At 45.3% G+C, this 16,949-nt stretch overlaps 1 protein-coding gene across 1 annotated transcript; it reads right to left on the bottom strand.

Annotated features, from left to right (window-relative positions):
* Nucleotides 1–1,005: 1,005 nt before the first annotated feature.
* On the bottom strand, nucleotides 1,006–16,426 carry SALL1 (spalt like transcription factor 1). Its single transcript, XM_032157329.2, has 3 exons — nucleotides 16,235–16,426; nucleotides 3,743–7,200; nucleotides 1,006–2,611 (listed from the first exon to the last, which is right to left on the bottom strand). The coding sequence occupies exons 1-3, from the start codon at nucleotides 16,308–16,310 to the stop codon at nucleotides 2,171–2,173; spliced, it is 3,975 nt and encodes a 1,324-aa protein (XP_032013220.1). The 5' UTR covers nucleotides 16,311–16,426; the 3' UTR covers nucleotides 1,006–2,170.
* Between the last annotated feature and the right edge of the window lie 523 nt (nucleotides 16,427–16,949).

A 16,949-nucleotide genomic window follows, 5' to 3' on the forward strand; every position in this document is an offset into this window, starting at 1 on the left:
CCACCCTACCACCCTCCCTGGCTTTGGGGGCTCCCACCCCCTCCCCTGAACTCTCCCGGCCCAGGTCAGCGCCCACCTTCCGGAACGCCGGACCTGGACCCGGAGGCCGAGCAGAGGTTGAGGGCGCCCCCTCGGCACAGAGGTCTAACGACAGCGTCGGGGGAGTGCTGACCCGAGTGGCCCGCGCCCTGGTGGAAACTTCTGCAGGAAGCGGCCTGACGCTTTCTACCTTACCTGGGCACAACCGCCGGATGCGCGGTTCACCAGCTCCCTGAAACATTAAAAAAAAAAAAAAATCGGCGACCCCTCCGTACACAGCTTCCCTTCAGTCCGTTTGCTCACCTCAAAACAGTGCTCAGGAGGGAGAAAGCCTGTTCCCCCCTCCGCCCCAGAATAATAGGGAGAGGGGAAGAATCCATTTGAATTTGCATGATGAAATATTCAAGCTGACTCTACATAACCTTTCTAATAGACTTTTTCTTTCAAATATGCATGTGCGTTTAAATGCCTAAAAGACCAGTTAAATAAAGAACATGTTGACCTCTCTGGGTTGAGGCCCAGTTTGAGTCAGATTATATAACCCTGCAGCATCAGGAACTCCCCAGCAATGTGGCTCTCAGCTGCCTGAAAAAACGTGACTGCATTAAGTGAAATAAAACCAGAATAGTAAAAGTGAAATCTAAATCGGCATAAATATCTTCCTTAAAAGAAACTTACCTGTTGGGTTAAAACCTCCAACATCTTTTTATGTCATTTCGTTGTTTTGTTTTTCTTGGGGGTGGGGTGGGTAGCGAGTGGAGTCTATAAAATCCATTCCTAAGTAAGTCATGGATACTGGGAAAATATCTAGGGCCTCCAAATTTCAAAATAAAAGAAAACGCAGGCCCATGCAAAGCCGTTTCTGTTATGCCTTTTACAATTCCTCATTTAAAGACGGATACACACTCACATACACAATTGACTGCTGCCTGGGGAAATGTTAAAATGCATTTAGGGGCCTGGCTAAATGGAAATGCACTCTAAAAACACAGACACAGTATTTTGTTTTATCTGTTGCAAAAAAAATGTATTTGATTACTTGAGTAAAATTACAGTATCTCTGTTGTTAGTAAGTATTAAATGTTAAAGAAATTGGACCCCCCTTTCCTTTCAACTTTCCAAGAAAGTGCATGTAACAGTCCAATTATTTTCTTCCATACCTAATACAAAATAAACAAACACTATACCTGCTCTCTTGATCAAGAAGAAGCATTTGCTCTTGTAAGGAACATATGTACATTTGAATGAAAGTGATATTTCTTATTGTATATACAAGAGCATCTACATTTTCTCCACTGAAGGTTGTTCAAGATGCTATACTTAGCAGCATTGTGAAATTCCAGCACACATTTTCTATCGTGAATATACCTACAAGGCAAAATGTTACGTCTCAGTTTCAACTACCAAAACAACACTTGTTTTCTTTTTCTCTAAAGAATTCTGCGTGCTTATTACTGTACAGAAACTTATTAACATTGAAGACGACTCAAGTAAAAAGCACAATACAAATAGCAGTTCAAAATGGAAATGGTTAAATCTACAAAAAATAAAAGGTTGAATTTTAGAATAAAAATAAAAAAACCAAACCTTTCAAAGAACCACACTATTCAGTCTGTACTTTCAGTCCTTTCCTTAAATCTGTTTTGAAAGATTAGACAATGTGTTTGCTGATAAAATTTTCCAGCAGGATCAAAGTGTACATGTATATACAGACTTTATTAGAGATCTAATGCATCACTGAGGCATTGCATCAACACCAGATTCATATTAAACTGGATATAGAAAATAAGTTAATGCCAGATTACAACTGCCTAGCAGGGCAACTTGCAATTGCCATAAATGTTACAGCAAGTTTACAGCACTCTAGTCAATTAGTATTTAGTCCAAAATACAGAAGACCAAAGTTAACGCTTGCATTCTGTTTGCAAAGCAAGGTTATATCACTAATAAATAAGCTTTCTTAGAACTCTAAAGTTGAACAAGGTACAAAAGAATGTCTTCATAATGTTGTAGTTCATAGATCTGGGGAACAGAAGGAAGGGGCGGGGCGGGGTGGGGGGCAAGGAGTAGGAGGCCACCATAGGTTGCATTCTGAACAGGAATGAATGCTATGTCTCCAGCCCGAGCTGCTTTAACTCGTGACGATCTCCTTGCTGTCCTCCACGAAGCGGGTGAAGCGGAAGTTGGTTCCGTTCTCACTGCTTGCCATTTTCTCCAGGCCGGCCAGGGGAGCACTGGGCTCTGAGTTCTGGAGCCTCTCCAGGTTTCCCGTCAGCCCACTAATAGGTGAGCTGTTCCCACTGCCGAGGCTTCCAGGAATTGGAGGGATGCCACCGTTCTGAATGACGGAGATCTCGTTGGCCTTCATCGCCAGCCCGTTGGAGAGCGCTGCTGCATACTGATTCCAGAAGCTGGAAGGATCCCCACTTCCTGATCTTGCCGCCAAATCCTTCTGGAACATTTCTGGGAACTTGACGGGATTGCCTCCTAGAAATGTCATGGGGCCATCCACAGAGAGCCGCCGACCCCGCCGTGCAGGGGTGCTATTCCACATGTGAGTGCCCATGTGTACCTGAGATATGGGGAGGGCAGGCAGGGACACAGAGAGAGAGGGAAAAAAAGAGGAGGGAGAGAGAAGCTTAATAGCTGAATCTGTCTCAACTCATATCCCAAATGTCCACAAAGCAAGTGGCCTAAATGTCTATTCTCATCATGTGACAGACAGTGAAGGCAACAGGAACCATCCATTCCTCCCGTCTAGTAATAACATGTTCACTCTCTGCAGCCCTGGGCTGTCTCCCCTCTTCCAAGGCAAGGATGCCTTACTTACTCTTTTTTTATTACCCATATTTAGCTTATAATGGCCTCAAGCAAGCCAGGCAGTGGCGGATAGCTCCTTTCAGGGTTAGAATTGTTATGTCCACTCTCATTGCAATGGTAAGTATTGTATCTGACACCCTTTACCCTATAAATGTCCTTTTCAGATGGGGAGAAGGTATCCCTCCCTGATTGCCCATTGGAGGGCCTGTGTATGGGCAGAAAAGCCAGAAAGTAATTATTCATCTCACATTACCGGGAACAATCTCCAGAGAAATACTCTGTCAACAGAAAAATGTACACACTAAGAGCACTCAACTGTTGCTCTAGAACTTAAGCATATTTGCTTTATTTCCAACACATATCAGTAGGAAATGCTGTATAATCAATTATCATAATACCCATTAGCAGAGCAGTGACGTTATTGTTTTTAGACAAACAAACCATGCTGGACTGCATAGTTATGAAAAATAGATACATACACCGAGAACCCTAATTATTAAGTGATACGGGCAGCACACAGGCCACATGGAGGTCTTTAATCAATACCCCATGGCAACGCTAGGCTGTCTTCCTTGGTAGGTAAAGCAATTCATCTGGTGCACTTAGTGAGACAACAGAGAGAGGCCGCTGCTTCGCTTAGGTACCAAATTATTCAATGTGCACTGACATTCTGTGAGCTGCAGCTTGCTCTTGTTCCTGCCACGATCCTGACCCTCCCAGGCACCCTCGTTTCTCCCCCCGTCAACCATGTGCAGCAGGTTCCCTTGCAAGAGCTCTCTCCCTGAATATCTGGGCTGATGACTCTGGGGGCACGCATTATAGATAATCAATGGCAGTGGGACAGGGTTGATGGAGTGGGTATGGTACAGATAGAGCAAGGTACCTTAAGATTGCCTTTAGTTGTGAAAGCTCTTCCACAAATAGTGCAAGCAAAGGGTTTCTCTCCAGTGTGAGTTCTCTCGTGAATCTGCAGGGCACTCGATGAGGAGAAGGTTTTGCCACACGTATTGCAGTAGTGCTGCTTGGGAGTTCTCCTGGGCAGAGCAGGGAGCAGAACTGGGGATGTGGCAGAGGAAGACAGAGGCCCAGACGGGACGTGACTGGTGGGGGTGTCCTTACTGTCCTGAGGAGAAACATGCACGAAGCCGTTGACCTCTGTTTTGATGAGAGATGACAACGAGTTGGCGGGAATCACCGCTGAGTTCTGATTGGGGCCAAGGTTGGAACTGGGCTCAAAGAGCTGGGATGGCAGATCTCGCATCTGATGTGTCAACATGTGCTGCTTCAAATTACCCTTTGTGGAAAAGCCACGATTGCAAACTGTGCAAATAAATGGTCTCTCTTTGGTATGACTTCTATAGTGAATGTCCAAGGCACTCTGACAAGCAAATGTTTTGCCACAAATGTCACAAGCAGTGTTTTTAAATTTACCCCGGTCTCTAAAAGGGAAGAGGATCCCCAAAGAATCTTCTTTGATGATTTTCTCTGCGTGACTAGATGTCAAATCCAAAGCCCCACCATTCACTGGGGTGGGAGACAAACCATTGGCAAACTCGCTTGGGACCGCTCTCTGTGGTTTGTCCTCAATGCTGGGTGACTTGTGGAACTCCTGCGTGCTGTTGGACGGGGACAGAGCCTGCATGGAAGAGGTAGACTCTGAGATGGCTGGGCTGCCAGCACTTTGGCTCTCCATGTCACCACCCACTGAGGATGAATCATTGGTCAGGACATCCCCCTCAACGGACCCATTTTCCACTGACTTCAGGCTGGCCTGTAGCTGCTCTGCTAGGCCAGCATTGATCATCTTCATCTGATTTTCCAAAGCAGCGATGCTCGACATCTCGAGGGGCAAAGGTGAAGAGGATAAGCTGTCTTGGGAGGCGTCTGCAGACTTAGGTGTATCGGGGATGCTGCCCTCAGGACAGTCTTCCATGTTTTCATCAGAGAAGTTGTCTAGGTCATCAAAATTTTTCTCATCAAAGGAACCTGTGTCAGACTCCATGGACTCAGAGTAGCTGTCGGGGACTGGGGTGTTGGGGATCTGGCCTCCCATATGCATTCGGATGTGCTGCTGCAGGACCACAGCATTCGTGAACTTCTTCTGGCAGATGGGGCAGGAATGCTGGACTCTGAGTGGGGGCATAGCACGATGGACACTGTAGTGGGTTTTAAGATTCCCTTTCGTGGTGAAAGCCCGGCCACAGATCTTACACTTAAAGGGCCTCTCCCCAGTGTGTGTCCTGTAGTGCATTTTCAAGGCGCTCTGGCAGCTGAGAACCCGGTGGCAGATGATGCACTCATTGGGGTCAGTGGCCTTCTTGTCAATGTTTTCTACCAGTTGCTGAAGCTTGGACGTCTCTGATGCCTGGGCTGAGTCCAGGAGTCCCCCAAAAGGAAACTTGGCCTTGAACTGCTCGGACATGAGTGGCAACAAAGGGTTGGTGAAGGTGGTGGCACTGCCCACGGGGCCGCAGTCTGCCGCTGGGGAGCTCAGGACGCTACTGCTTGCCATCGGGACTGAGTTGGTGACCATGCTACTCTCTTCGCTTTTGCCACCAGAGGGTGGCAGAGTGGACCCTTCGGCTTCCTCTGGGAGCACACCTAGGTTTCTTGTGGCTGGCTCAGGGCCCCCGGAGTCACTTTTGACTGAGCCTGGGGGGCTGGTGGCAGAGTGGCTGATGGGGATGGGGGCTGGCTCTTCTGTCTTGATGAAGGGTATGAGGCTTGGGAGGGTCGGGGGCAACGGCAGGCCGACTGAAGTGGTCAGAGTAGGCAGGACTGGTTTGGTGTCTAGCCAGCTGGTGACTGGCTTCTCTGGAGGGATGGACATGCCATATGGGATGCCAGTACTCGTGGGGATATTGTCCAAATGCTCAGGCACAGGATAGGGGTTCATCTGGATATGAGGGTATTTCTCTTTGTGGCGCTGAAAGTGGACTTTCAAATTCCCCTTGGTGGAGAACCTGTTCCCGCAGATGTTGCACTTGAACGGCCTCTCTCCAGTATGGGAACGCAAGTGGATCTGCAAGGCACTGTCACTCCCAAAGACCTTCGCGCAGAACCTGCACTTGTGTTTGAAGAACGCCTCATCGGAAGTACTTTTCGCTTCAAAGGCAGTGACATTTGGTGGCTTGCTTTTTCTTTGCTGGGCCAAGGCAGACAAGGAGTTTAAATCCTCTGCAGTTGTTCCGATGTTGGGCAAAGGGCTGGGGAAAACCGAGTTAGCGGAGGCTGGCTGAGGTAGAAGTGGATTAGACGCAGGACTTAATAAACTGCTTATTGCAAAAGCTGGTGAGGACGATGATGAGACCGCTGGGTTGCTGACATGGGAGGCCCCAGCACTTGAAGCCACTTTTTCAGAGGACGGGGTGGTAACTGCCGCTGCCAATATGTTCATATTGGGAGAAGAGCCGCTGTTGGATGGAATGATGGTGTTGCCAGAACTGCTCTGAGGTAGCTGGATTGGGGGTAGCTGTTTCACACCACTAATGCTGGCAGATTGGCTGGCGAGGCTCTGTGCCAATCCAGCTGCTGCTGCCAGCTGCTGAGATAAATGGGAACTTAGCGTGGACAAGGGGTTGGCAGATGTTCGTAAAGTACCTTGAGAAGGACTAGAAGATGTTGGCAAGTCTGCGTTCTGAGAAGCCAACAGCAAGATTTGGTGACGAATCTGTTCGATCAATTGCAGCTGGTGGATCTGCTGCTGCTGCAGAGCTAAGAGTTGTTCCATGAGGGCTGGGACAGCCAGCTTGCCCCCAGAGGCCCCGCCGCACCTCGCTTCCTGGGAGAACTGGGCCACCGCCACCTTGGTGCTCTGGAGGTTCTCAATGATGACGTTGCTGTTGATCACGGAGAAGTTGCCCAGTGTTGTCAGGTCCCCGAGTTGAGGTAGAGAGGTTGTGATCGCTGAGGTACCTGTGGAGGAGCCGCCACTGCTGCTGCTGCTGCTGCTGCTGCTGCTGCTGCTGCTTGGGGCGGTACTGCTGTGGCTGCCGCTGGAAGTGCTGTTGCCGCTTTTGTTAGCAACCGGGGCCTCCACCTCCATGGACTCTTCCCTGTCAAGTCGGTTGTGTTCTGAAAGGTCGCTGCAGTCCACTTGATCTGTTTTGTTAACTGTGTCATTCATTTGTTCATCAGGATTATCGGGAGGGGGGCTGGGGGAGAAGGTTTCGGGTGGGGAGGCTGGATTTTCATTTACGATTAAAACTAATTGATTTTTAGTACAGTTCTTCTTGTGGAGCAGAAGATCTGATAATTCAAAGAACTCGGCACAGCACCGGCCACAGACGTGGGCATCCTTGCTCTTAGTAGGGCGACTCTGTTGACCCTTTTCTGTGTCTCCTACAAATGTCAAAAAGGTGCAGGGTTAGAAAAGGGGCCAGGACACACAGTCACCTATGACTTAAAAAAAAAAGAGGCTAATCAATGGTTTTCTACCTGCAAAACTCAAAAATGTAGCCCTTGAAAACCAATCAGTATTACCTAAGAACATCCATAATTAATTTGTAAGGGTATGGAGGAATTCCTATCCAGGCGGGATTTCAGAGAGTCATGGCCTTCAGATAATTCATCAAAATATAAAATACTACAAATGGGAGACACTGGTGCATGATGAAATTCCATAGCAAAATATTGATTTCCAATCTTTTATACACCTTATTGTCTACTCGTCCGGAGAGGGTCCACAAACCATTCTGAGGACTTATTAGGCTCTTGAGTTTCTGTCAACCTTATTCATTTTCAACCGACTCAAAGATATCTGTGACAGTTTGTTCTGTCACTAAACTAATTTGTAGTCATTCAGGTTCCAATCAGTTGTTGACAAGGGGGAAAAAATGCATATCACCAAGCTGTAGACTGACAACTTGAAAATCACCTCAAGCCCCTACCTCGAACCTGCGCTAAGTCTGATCCGTGACAAACACACTTTAGTCCCATCAGTAACAAATCCTCCAGACCGTTCCTCAAAACTCACTTGAACACAAAGGGACGGCAACACACACAATGAAGAGAAACACAATAATCATAATCCATTACAAGGCTTGCCTGGCACCTATATATCACCCCATGGCATGTTTATTTTTAAAATTAAAGATGTAACTCCGGCTACCATTCCACTAATCAAAGAATATATGCCACTATGCTCCAAATGGCAACATTATGCCGCTAAATATTTCATCAAAAGTGCTCTCTATGTCTATAAAAACTGGCACAAGATTTACATTTCTGATTAAACATCAACTTCAAGAAGGATGTGCAGTTGAGAAGCGCTCCCATCTCCTAAGAAATAATTCTTGGTTTAGAGTTTGAAAATGCTTTGCAGCTCTCCTTGTCTGAATGCCTTTAAAAACAGTTTGCTCTTAACTGTTATCAATTGTTTAACAGATTGTCCTGAACCTTTTATTATAAAAATCCCTTTTTTTCATGTTTGTTTCCATTGGTTGCTCAGATGTCTTCTCACTAAGATCCATTTGTAAATTAAACAGAAAAATCTCTAACTCCAAGCTAACATCCTATTCAAAGACAGGATGGCTTCCCATTGTTTGCCCAGCATGGGGAACACCAACTTCTGTTGTACAAATGGTGTGTGGTCATCTACGAAGGCTGTGGAAAAAAAAAAAAACTGTTTAATTCAAGGATTACCTCCCTGCATGCTTTTCTGCAGAACTGAATCAGATAATAGGTAGTTTCCATGACTTCCAAATTGAATCTCCCAGAAAACTTGCAGAAAACAAAGTAATTGCACATATGAATAAATGTAAAATCAAAATGCTGCTTTTTTCAGTAAACTTAAAGTCCATTGGAAAGGTTCAGCTGTTTGCCTTTTTGTAGTAAACACTTTAAAAAACTTGACTAGTTTTGCATTCCAGAAAATAAAAGTAATACCTAAATACTAACTGCTGGAAATTCCTTAACTCTGTTTGCCTTGAGTGATGCCGAAGTTGATTAGAATCCCTGGTGAAGTATGCCAAATGTATGCACACTTTATTCACTGGGAGTGTTATTTGAGTAGCTAAGTTATACTTAACAAGCTAGCCTTCCTAATACCCATCTTTTAATCTCCACGAGGGTATAGTGCAAAATGCATTAACACCAGCAAACAAATCTTAGTTGTAGCAGAAAATACCAATAATGATTTGGTTTTAATTTAATGTTTAATCATCCTAATTGGCACTGGATTCCTATGCACATGGAAGGTGCTGTTTTAAGCACTTTCTGCTTCTCCCCCTGCCTTAAAATCATATAAACAAAATATTAGATGAAATTTGCTAAAGTTATGTTGCTTAACTTGGGACAAAAATAATGTGACAAAAATTCTCTTTAAAGCTTCTTATTTTGACAACCAATTTTAAATGATGCATCCATTTCAGATGCTTATTTTAAACTAGGAAATGCAATTCCTAATATATTCAACAGAAATGTTATTTCTTTCTCTTTGCACATTTCCATATGTAATGGTTATGTTTCCATCTACTTTTACAGCCAATTATGAAGGAACAAAAGCTATTCTGTTTGTTCACACATTTTCAACAAAATGCATTAAAACTATTATGTCAGCATGTTCTATTAAGCTCTGCATTCAGTGGAAAATACTTTTCAACCAGCTCACATTTATCAAAACATAAAGCCACTTTAAAACACAGTTTTGCTTGGTCAGCTGGGCTTAGACAAATAATGACAGATTCAGAACTAAATAACTAGCAAGGGAAATCAGAAAACTGACTTCATCAATTGTACACATTACAATGTAGTTGCTTCAAATATTTAGCACATCTGTGCTCACGATTAAAAGAGATTTTAATTCTTTATAACTTGCAAACATCTGATATTCTCATAATATATAGAGAAAATAAAAGGAAGGTTACTTTACAGGATTTAGCTGATTATTATTTTCCTGCACTCGAATTCTGCATTTGTGCTGCCTCAAGACTCACTTGAGAATTTTCAAGTTTTTCAGTCAACATTTTTATATTTAGGATTGTGCTAACTGGATGGAAAATATAGATGTTTAAAAATAAATGCAAATGCCTGCTTGCTTTTAAGAGATTGTTAAAAAGTTGTCCATATTTTAGCTTAGGTTTTCACAACATTTTTAATAAGCTGACATTTGATCTCACTGTAGAGTGAACTAATTTAATTTCCTGATGTTTATGAACACCCCCACATCCCCAGAATACTGGTATCTATTTTGATTTATTTCAAAAGCAGGTGTCGCTACACTGTAATAATTCTTAACTTGAAATCTATCTGCATTTGGAACAAAATTCCAAGGAAACAGTCTTTTATTAAAAAAAAAAAAAAGACAAAACATGAGGACTAGTTGGACTCTTTACCAAAGGGAATATTTTAATTTGTAGTAATTTGTAGTAAGATACACACACACACACACACATTCTCTCTCTCTCACACACACACACACACACACACACACACACACACACACGAACATGTTCTAATTCATTTTTCTGATTGTCTGCTATCTTGTATCTCTCTCAGTAATCTGTTACACAGGATTGCAACTGGTGACCCCATTATAGTAAATACAGTTGCCTTGTTCCTTGTACTATAGTGAAAATAACATTCCTGTTCCTTTTCTATGGATTTTGCATACAGATTAATTTTGTAAGCAACCCTAGTCAGATAGCAAAATTTAAGAAGCAGTGGTTTTCTAAGTATGTGCACACAAACAGATATTTGGAATTTTCTGGGCCTTTTGTTAGGGGGAGGGGAAGAGTGATGTTATACCTCCACCAAATTTATACTAAAATCCCAGATGCTTTAGTTCCTGTTGTACAATTTAGGTACTTGATGCCTAACTCAAATTTGTCAGTTTTTCATCATCTGAACTGCAGAGTTGGAAGCAGAAAATTGAAGTGTTCTACCATATCTGTCTACTGAGAAAATAAAAATAAAACTATGCCCCACACAAAAAGGTTTAGCCAGCCAGGAAGGGAAAAAACAAAACAAAAAACAAACGCAACCACCTTACTCTACCAGATTTAGTTTTCTTTTTTGGAGCTCTTCAGAAAGACACTTCACTGTACTTCCCATTATCTTAAGGTTGCATTTACCTTTCTTAATAGAATTTCTCATGATAGTGGTTTTGGAGTCCTTAATTTTAACAGCCTGTTTCTTTCTTTTTTTTTTTTTTTATCACAAACATATTTGATTGATTGGTCTTTTTTTTTTTTTTTTCTGCATCGACCCGGGAAAAGTCTGAATCCAAATGGAAAAGTCTGAATCCAACTTAGGATTCCAAAGAAATTTTAAACACTACGACATATGCTGTGCATATTTTCTGTGATGTCTAAAGTTTCCTCTATGTGATATGCCACCAAATGACAAATTTCCTGGTACCCTTCAAGTTCACTCACTGTTCTGACGGGGATTATAGTATTCTCTTGTGGAAGAATACGAGTGAAATCTCTGAAAAAATAACAACATGGACGAGGCATTGCTTTTAAAATAGTGATCCAAGCCCACCTAATGTACACAATAAATGAAAGGGGAAAATGTCTTTCCCATGGATGAATCAAACTGAACACTAGATGGGGTTCCAGTTGCAAGGGTTTGTTCAAAAACTTCTTTGTGGCTTTCCTATTGCAGTGACGCGTAAAAAAGAGACTCCTTAAGGCGAGATCTAAACTTTGACTACATAAACATTGGCAAAGGCACAAGAAACTAAATCCCTGTTGTTTGAGGGTAAAACTGAGCTATGGGAACTACCTGTCAATCTTCCCCTTTGGGGGTCTGGCATCTGAGGGTGACAGGGGAATAAGGTTAGGAAAAGACGCCAAGCTGATAAGGTGAAACTAAAATAAACTACTAACTTCCTGCTAAGTGACTAGCAGGATTCAATTTGGGGGTCACTGGGAAGATACTGAAGGACATATTATGATCTGGACCTTGTCACCTTTGCATGGGAGGAGGCTAGCAAAGGTTAAAACAGCTTGACACATCTAGGTTTTCTAAAGTCTGGCACACAAACTTTTTTCTTTTTTGGGGGGAGGGGTGTTAGTTCTTTGGTTAACTTTCCACCTCTTTTGCCAAACTACTTCAGTTTTAATAATCTAAGAACATTTTTGGAATATTCTGGTGCTATCTGCACCAAGAAGTGTCTCAGAAACACCTAGTTGAGGTTGTAGAAGGAATTTATTCTAGTTCCTACACAGAGCTTAGCTTTTGACAATTTCAAAAACTTAATCAGTCTGCCTATTTCTGTCCCAGTAAGATCTCCACCATAAAAATGTGGAGTTCTACCTTCTAAAAGGTTCTGTTGGTAAAGACAACTTGCTACCTCCAAAAGTATAAAGAAAACAAATAGAGCCCCCAAAGAAGAACCTATACATTGGCACTTGTGCCAATGAACTCTAGGGGAAACGTGATGTAAAATAAACCACAAAACATTCAGTATCACATATTCACTTTCACACATACTACCCTCATGCCTAACTAGACTTTGCTCGTTTATGTGTTTGTTTTTTAACATTTTACAAAGTATGTGCAGCCTGAAGCAAATCACAAAAAAACAGTTTGCATTTTCTCATTCAGAATCTTCCATTATGACAAACTTAAAACAGCTCTGATTAAACATGAATTCTTTCCAACTGCCTCATCTTGCAGGTGTTTTTTTTTTTTTTTTTTTTTTTTTAAAAAAAGCAATTAATTACAGTTCTTGCTAACCTTTTGGGCCCAGTGATCAATGTGCTGCTATAAAGCTGCTCTAAATGAGCAAATTACTTTGGTTAAATAATAGAATTTCATTATTAATATAAATAAGAGGAATTTTTATGATACTTCATATGATTGTTAGTGTTTTATCTGCAATTCATCGTGTTTCATTCTTCTAATATTATCTTTTCCTTGAAAAAATTGAGCACCAAAATACTTTTTAACTAAATGAATGGAGTCTAAACGGGCCATCCATGTAGAAGTTACAGAAATCTCAAAAACGCCATCAAAGGAAGAATCCCATCACACACACACACACACACACACACATACACGCACACATGCATTCATGCACACACAACACATAACTGAAATCCCAATTTATAGTAAAGAGCCCACATTTAAAATCATTAGATTGTAATATTCCCTTTCCTAAGAATTATTTAACTTGATAAACAATCTTTCCAGTAGCAGTCATCTTTCTGCAAGTAATTCAAGACTTGTTGAATATCATTTAGGAGACAAGTCATATTTGCCATAATCTTGGTTTCATAAGAAGCAGAAAAATTACCAAATTTAGAGTGTTTCTGGCATAGCAGCTGCACACTAAAGTAAAATAAAATACCAGCATCCTGAAATCGACCAAATACTCGTTTTTGTTTTTGTGTTTGTTTTTGTTTTTTGTTTACACTTGCTTCAGATGAAGCTGTCTGTGTGGCTCCTTAGCATGGTCTGGGTTTTCTTTGTAAGCACACACACACTCAAACACACACAGGCAGGACACACAACACCAAGCAGCCCTAGCTGCTTTCAGCTTTGGGAGCCGCTTCTTTAGGGCTCCTGTAACTTGGGTCTACAAACTTTTCTAGGTCTCACTCTGGGTAGAAGTCATACAATCTGAGGTGCTGACAAATGAGAAGTGCATGAACTAGATTTAATTTGGTATGTTTCATATTTCACTTGTCATATTTCAAAGACCATCTCAAGACATAAGAAAAGGTAATCAGAATGTTTGAAAAGGGGCTTGCCTTCTAAAAATGTAACAATGTTTCTTTACATAAAAAACAAAACAAAACAGAAAATCCAGCTACTCCTACAAGTATGGGTTATATGTGGGGAGAAGAATGAGATTGCTGAACTCACTGCAGAAAAGGTGACTTTTAAAAGGTAACCTTGAGTTATGTCATGAACTTTCAATGCCATTTATTTCAGAACTACTCCCAAATAAAAAGAACTGGAGTATGTTAGGCCCTCCTGTATGTCCAGCGTTGGGGGAGTATTACTTGTGTACTAATATTATTACAACACACTAAATCCTGAAACCCTATTACAAAATCTACCCTCTAGGCAACTTCTCCCAAACTTATTGTTCAACCATGTAAAAACAGTCATAACCTAAAACCATTACTACTGAAGAAAAAGAGGAGGGGGTGGGGAGAGGTGAGGAAAGAAGGCTGGGAGGGGGTGTTTCCTAGGGAGCCCCTAACAGTTTACTGCTTCTTTAGGACAATGTACCAGCTTTGGGGAAGAAAAAAGAAAGGAAGGAAGAGAAAGAAATCAAAAGAAGGAGAGAAAAGAGAAAGAAAGGAAACTTGATTGAGTTACTTAACTAACTTACCTCAGAGCTCAAATAAACTAAACTGAAAAAAATAGTACTAATAAAGAATAATGGTAAGAGGTAGTGAACTCCTTTTATATTATTGCTTTATGAGAAGACTTAACTATTAAAAATTCCTGATACTGAAGGCAAAAGGCAAAGATCTAGCACGCATCATTTCTCCTCGAAGGCCGAGACTTTTTTTTTTTTGAAAATGTAGAAAACCAGTACAAATTTACAAAACACACTAGAAAATGCTCTCTTATCTCTAGTTTGCTATTTTGTGTACAAACTGTTAACCTGAACAGTTTTCCGGTGCAAAAGGTCTCACCAGAAACTTCAGGAAAGATGAGTGTGGGTGCGGGAAGCAGAAGAAACTAAGCTGAGAAAACCCAGAAAAATACTCGGCGCAGCTGCTGCGGCCTTGGGTCATCTCACCTCGATCTACCCCGCGTGCTCGCTTTCGCTTGGGGTGGAAAGCGGGGTTCAGCGGCTGTTTTCAGCGGACTGCGAAATCGCAGAGGCCATAGGTAAGGATTCAAGCTTGAGGAACTACTGGGGGCCGGGAGGAGGGTTATTGTAAAGCATTTCTTAATTAATTTCAAGTCCCCCATTTTTTTTACAGGGATCCCAAGTCAGGATTCCTCTTTCCTGACAGCAGGGGTAAAGGGAGCGGGGGTCCCTTCGCTTCACTGTGCCCCAGCTCTACCGAGAAGCAGGCCTCTGGGAAACGAGCCGGGGACCTGCGGGCCCGGGCAGCCGCAGCTTAGTGGGCTGAGGTGCCGATCAGGGGCACGCTTCGGAGCTCTGTCGGGGCCCAGCTCCCTCCTTCACACCCCAAAATGCCGCCTAGGGCGTGGGCATCCCGAGCGGCATCGGGAGCCGCTGAGACCCCGCCGAGATGGCTCCTTGTGCGTCCTCCCACAGCCAAGAAGCCAGCATCGTGCCGGGACGACCCGGGGACCCGAGTCCGGGCGCCGCCGCACCGCCTCGGGCGCTAGGCCTAGGAGCTTTGAGGCCGGTACAGTGAAATACCTTTAGGAGCAAGGAGGGATTCCAGGTGTCCTCCCTCTGTACCCCAACTCCCTGCCCGGATCTCTTCCGCTCTCTGCCATAGCTCCCACACACAAACTTTGTTCTGGACTTGTTCAGCCCCTTCGGGACCCACAATTGTCGCCTCCATCGGAGAAAGAGAGTGCTCCTGTTTCAGGGGGGATTCCACTCTGGCTGGCCACCCGCAAACCTGAAAAACTATTCTATGACTTCTTCCCCGATCCCCCTGGAAGTAGGGAGCACCACGATCCGCAGAGGGCTCATATCAACAATAAAGATTTTGGGGGGCAGAGGGTGCAAGTGTTGGGGAAGAGATGCGGAGATAAACTTTGCGAGCCAGACCCCGACACTTTCCCCGTCCGTTTGCACCGTCTCCGGAACAACTGGCGGCCAGCGGCACTCTCCACCCCGGCAGCAACCCCAGCGGGTCAGGCGCGGGTGCCCCGACACCAGTCCCCATCTTCTTGCAGGTCTGAACCTCCAAAGGCACCCCGTTCTGCCGCGCAGGCCGAGGGGGAGTGTGCGTGGGGGCAGGGGGGCGCAGCGAGCTCCTCCACGCTCGGAGTTCAGCCCAGCGCCCGAAGTAAACTTCCTTCCCGCTGGCAGCAGGGCCGGGCGGCGGAGGCCGGGCCGGGGGCCCCGGGGCCGGCGCCGGGAGCGCTAGGGGCCCCGTGCGGTCAGGCGGAGACGACCTCCGCCCTCACCCACGCCTCATGGGGCTCCCGGGCCCCGGCCGCGGCTGGGATCCCCGGAAAAGCAGGGACGGAGGAGCCAGGCCGGCATGCCCGCCCTCTTTCCCCCGGGAGGACCCAACAACTCCGGAAAGATCCTGCCGGGAGATGTGCTCCTTTCCCCGGGGCAGCGGGGGAAAGCCCAGCAAAGGCACATTGAAAATTAAAAAGAAAAAAAAAATTACGCCGAGTGGAAGAAGCAATCCGGGCCGCGGCGGCGGCGAGGTAGGGCGCGCGGGGGCCAGCCGGGTGTGCGTGGGTCCGAGTGTGCGTGAGTGTGAGTGCGTGTGTGTGTGTCCACGGCGCGGGCCGGAGCACTCACCATCTCGCCGGGGGAGCGAGGCCACTTCGGGGTCGGATTGGAAATGTTGAGGCTTCGCTTGCTTCCTCCGAGACATGCTGGCTCAAACATCAGCTGGGGCAGAATAAAAAATTACTAAAAAAAAATCTTCTCAAAATTACGGAAATCGAGCGGCGGCGGCGGCGGCGGCTCCCCCCGCCCGCCGGCCCGCCCGCCCCCTCCCCGGCTCCCCGGCCCCGGGCGCAGCGCGCATGTGTCCTGCTATAATTATGATTATCAATAATGCATTGCGATTAATCATAGAGGGGTTCTTTGAAAGGCGATTGGCACCGGGCCAGCGCTATTCAAACCCGCTCGCCTTAATCAATTAGTTCGTGATTTGCTGCAGACCCCTGTCTCTCCGCGCGCTGGCCCAATAAGCCGGCCGCGGGGCTGGCTCTGCGCTCCGCGCCGCCCGACACTGGGTTAACCCTCTTTGCGACCGCCCGGGACTCCGCGGCCCGGCCGCCGGGGGCCGGCCTCCTCTCCACTGCGGGCCCGGCGCCCCGGCGGGCGCCCCCCGCTCTCTCCCTCTCCCCTCCCTCTTCCCTCCCTCCTTCGCCCCCCTCATCCAGGGCTGGGCCGACCCAAATTAGCATGCCCTCCCCGGAATTGAGCCGCCCCGGGTGGGGGGTGGGGCCGGGCGGCGGGGGCTGGGGACCCGGGCTGCCTGCGCGCTGCGAACTTCCCAACTCGG

This window comes from Hylobates moloch, unplaced genomic scaffold (assembly GCF_009828535.3).
Source record: "Hylobates moloch isolate HMO894 unplaced genomic scaffold, HMol_V3 SCAFFOLD_6, whole genome shotgun sequence".
Classification (NCBI taxonomy): Eukaryota; Metazoa; Chordata; class Mammalia; order Primates; family Hylobatidae; genus Hylobates; species Hylobates moloch.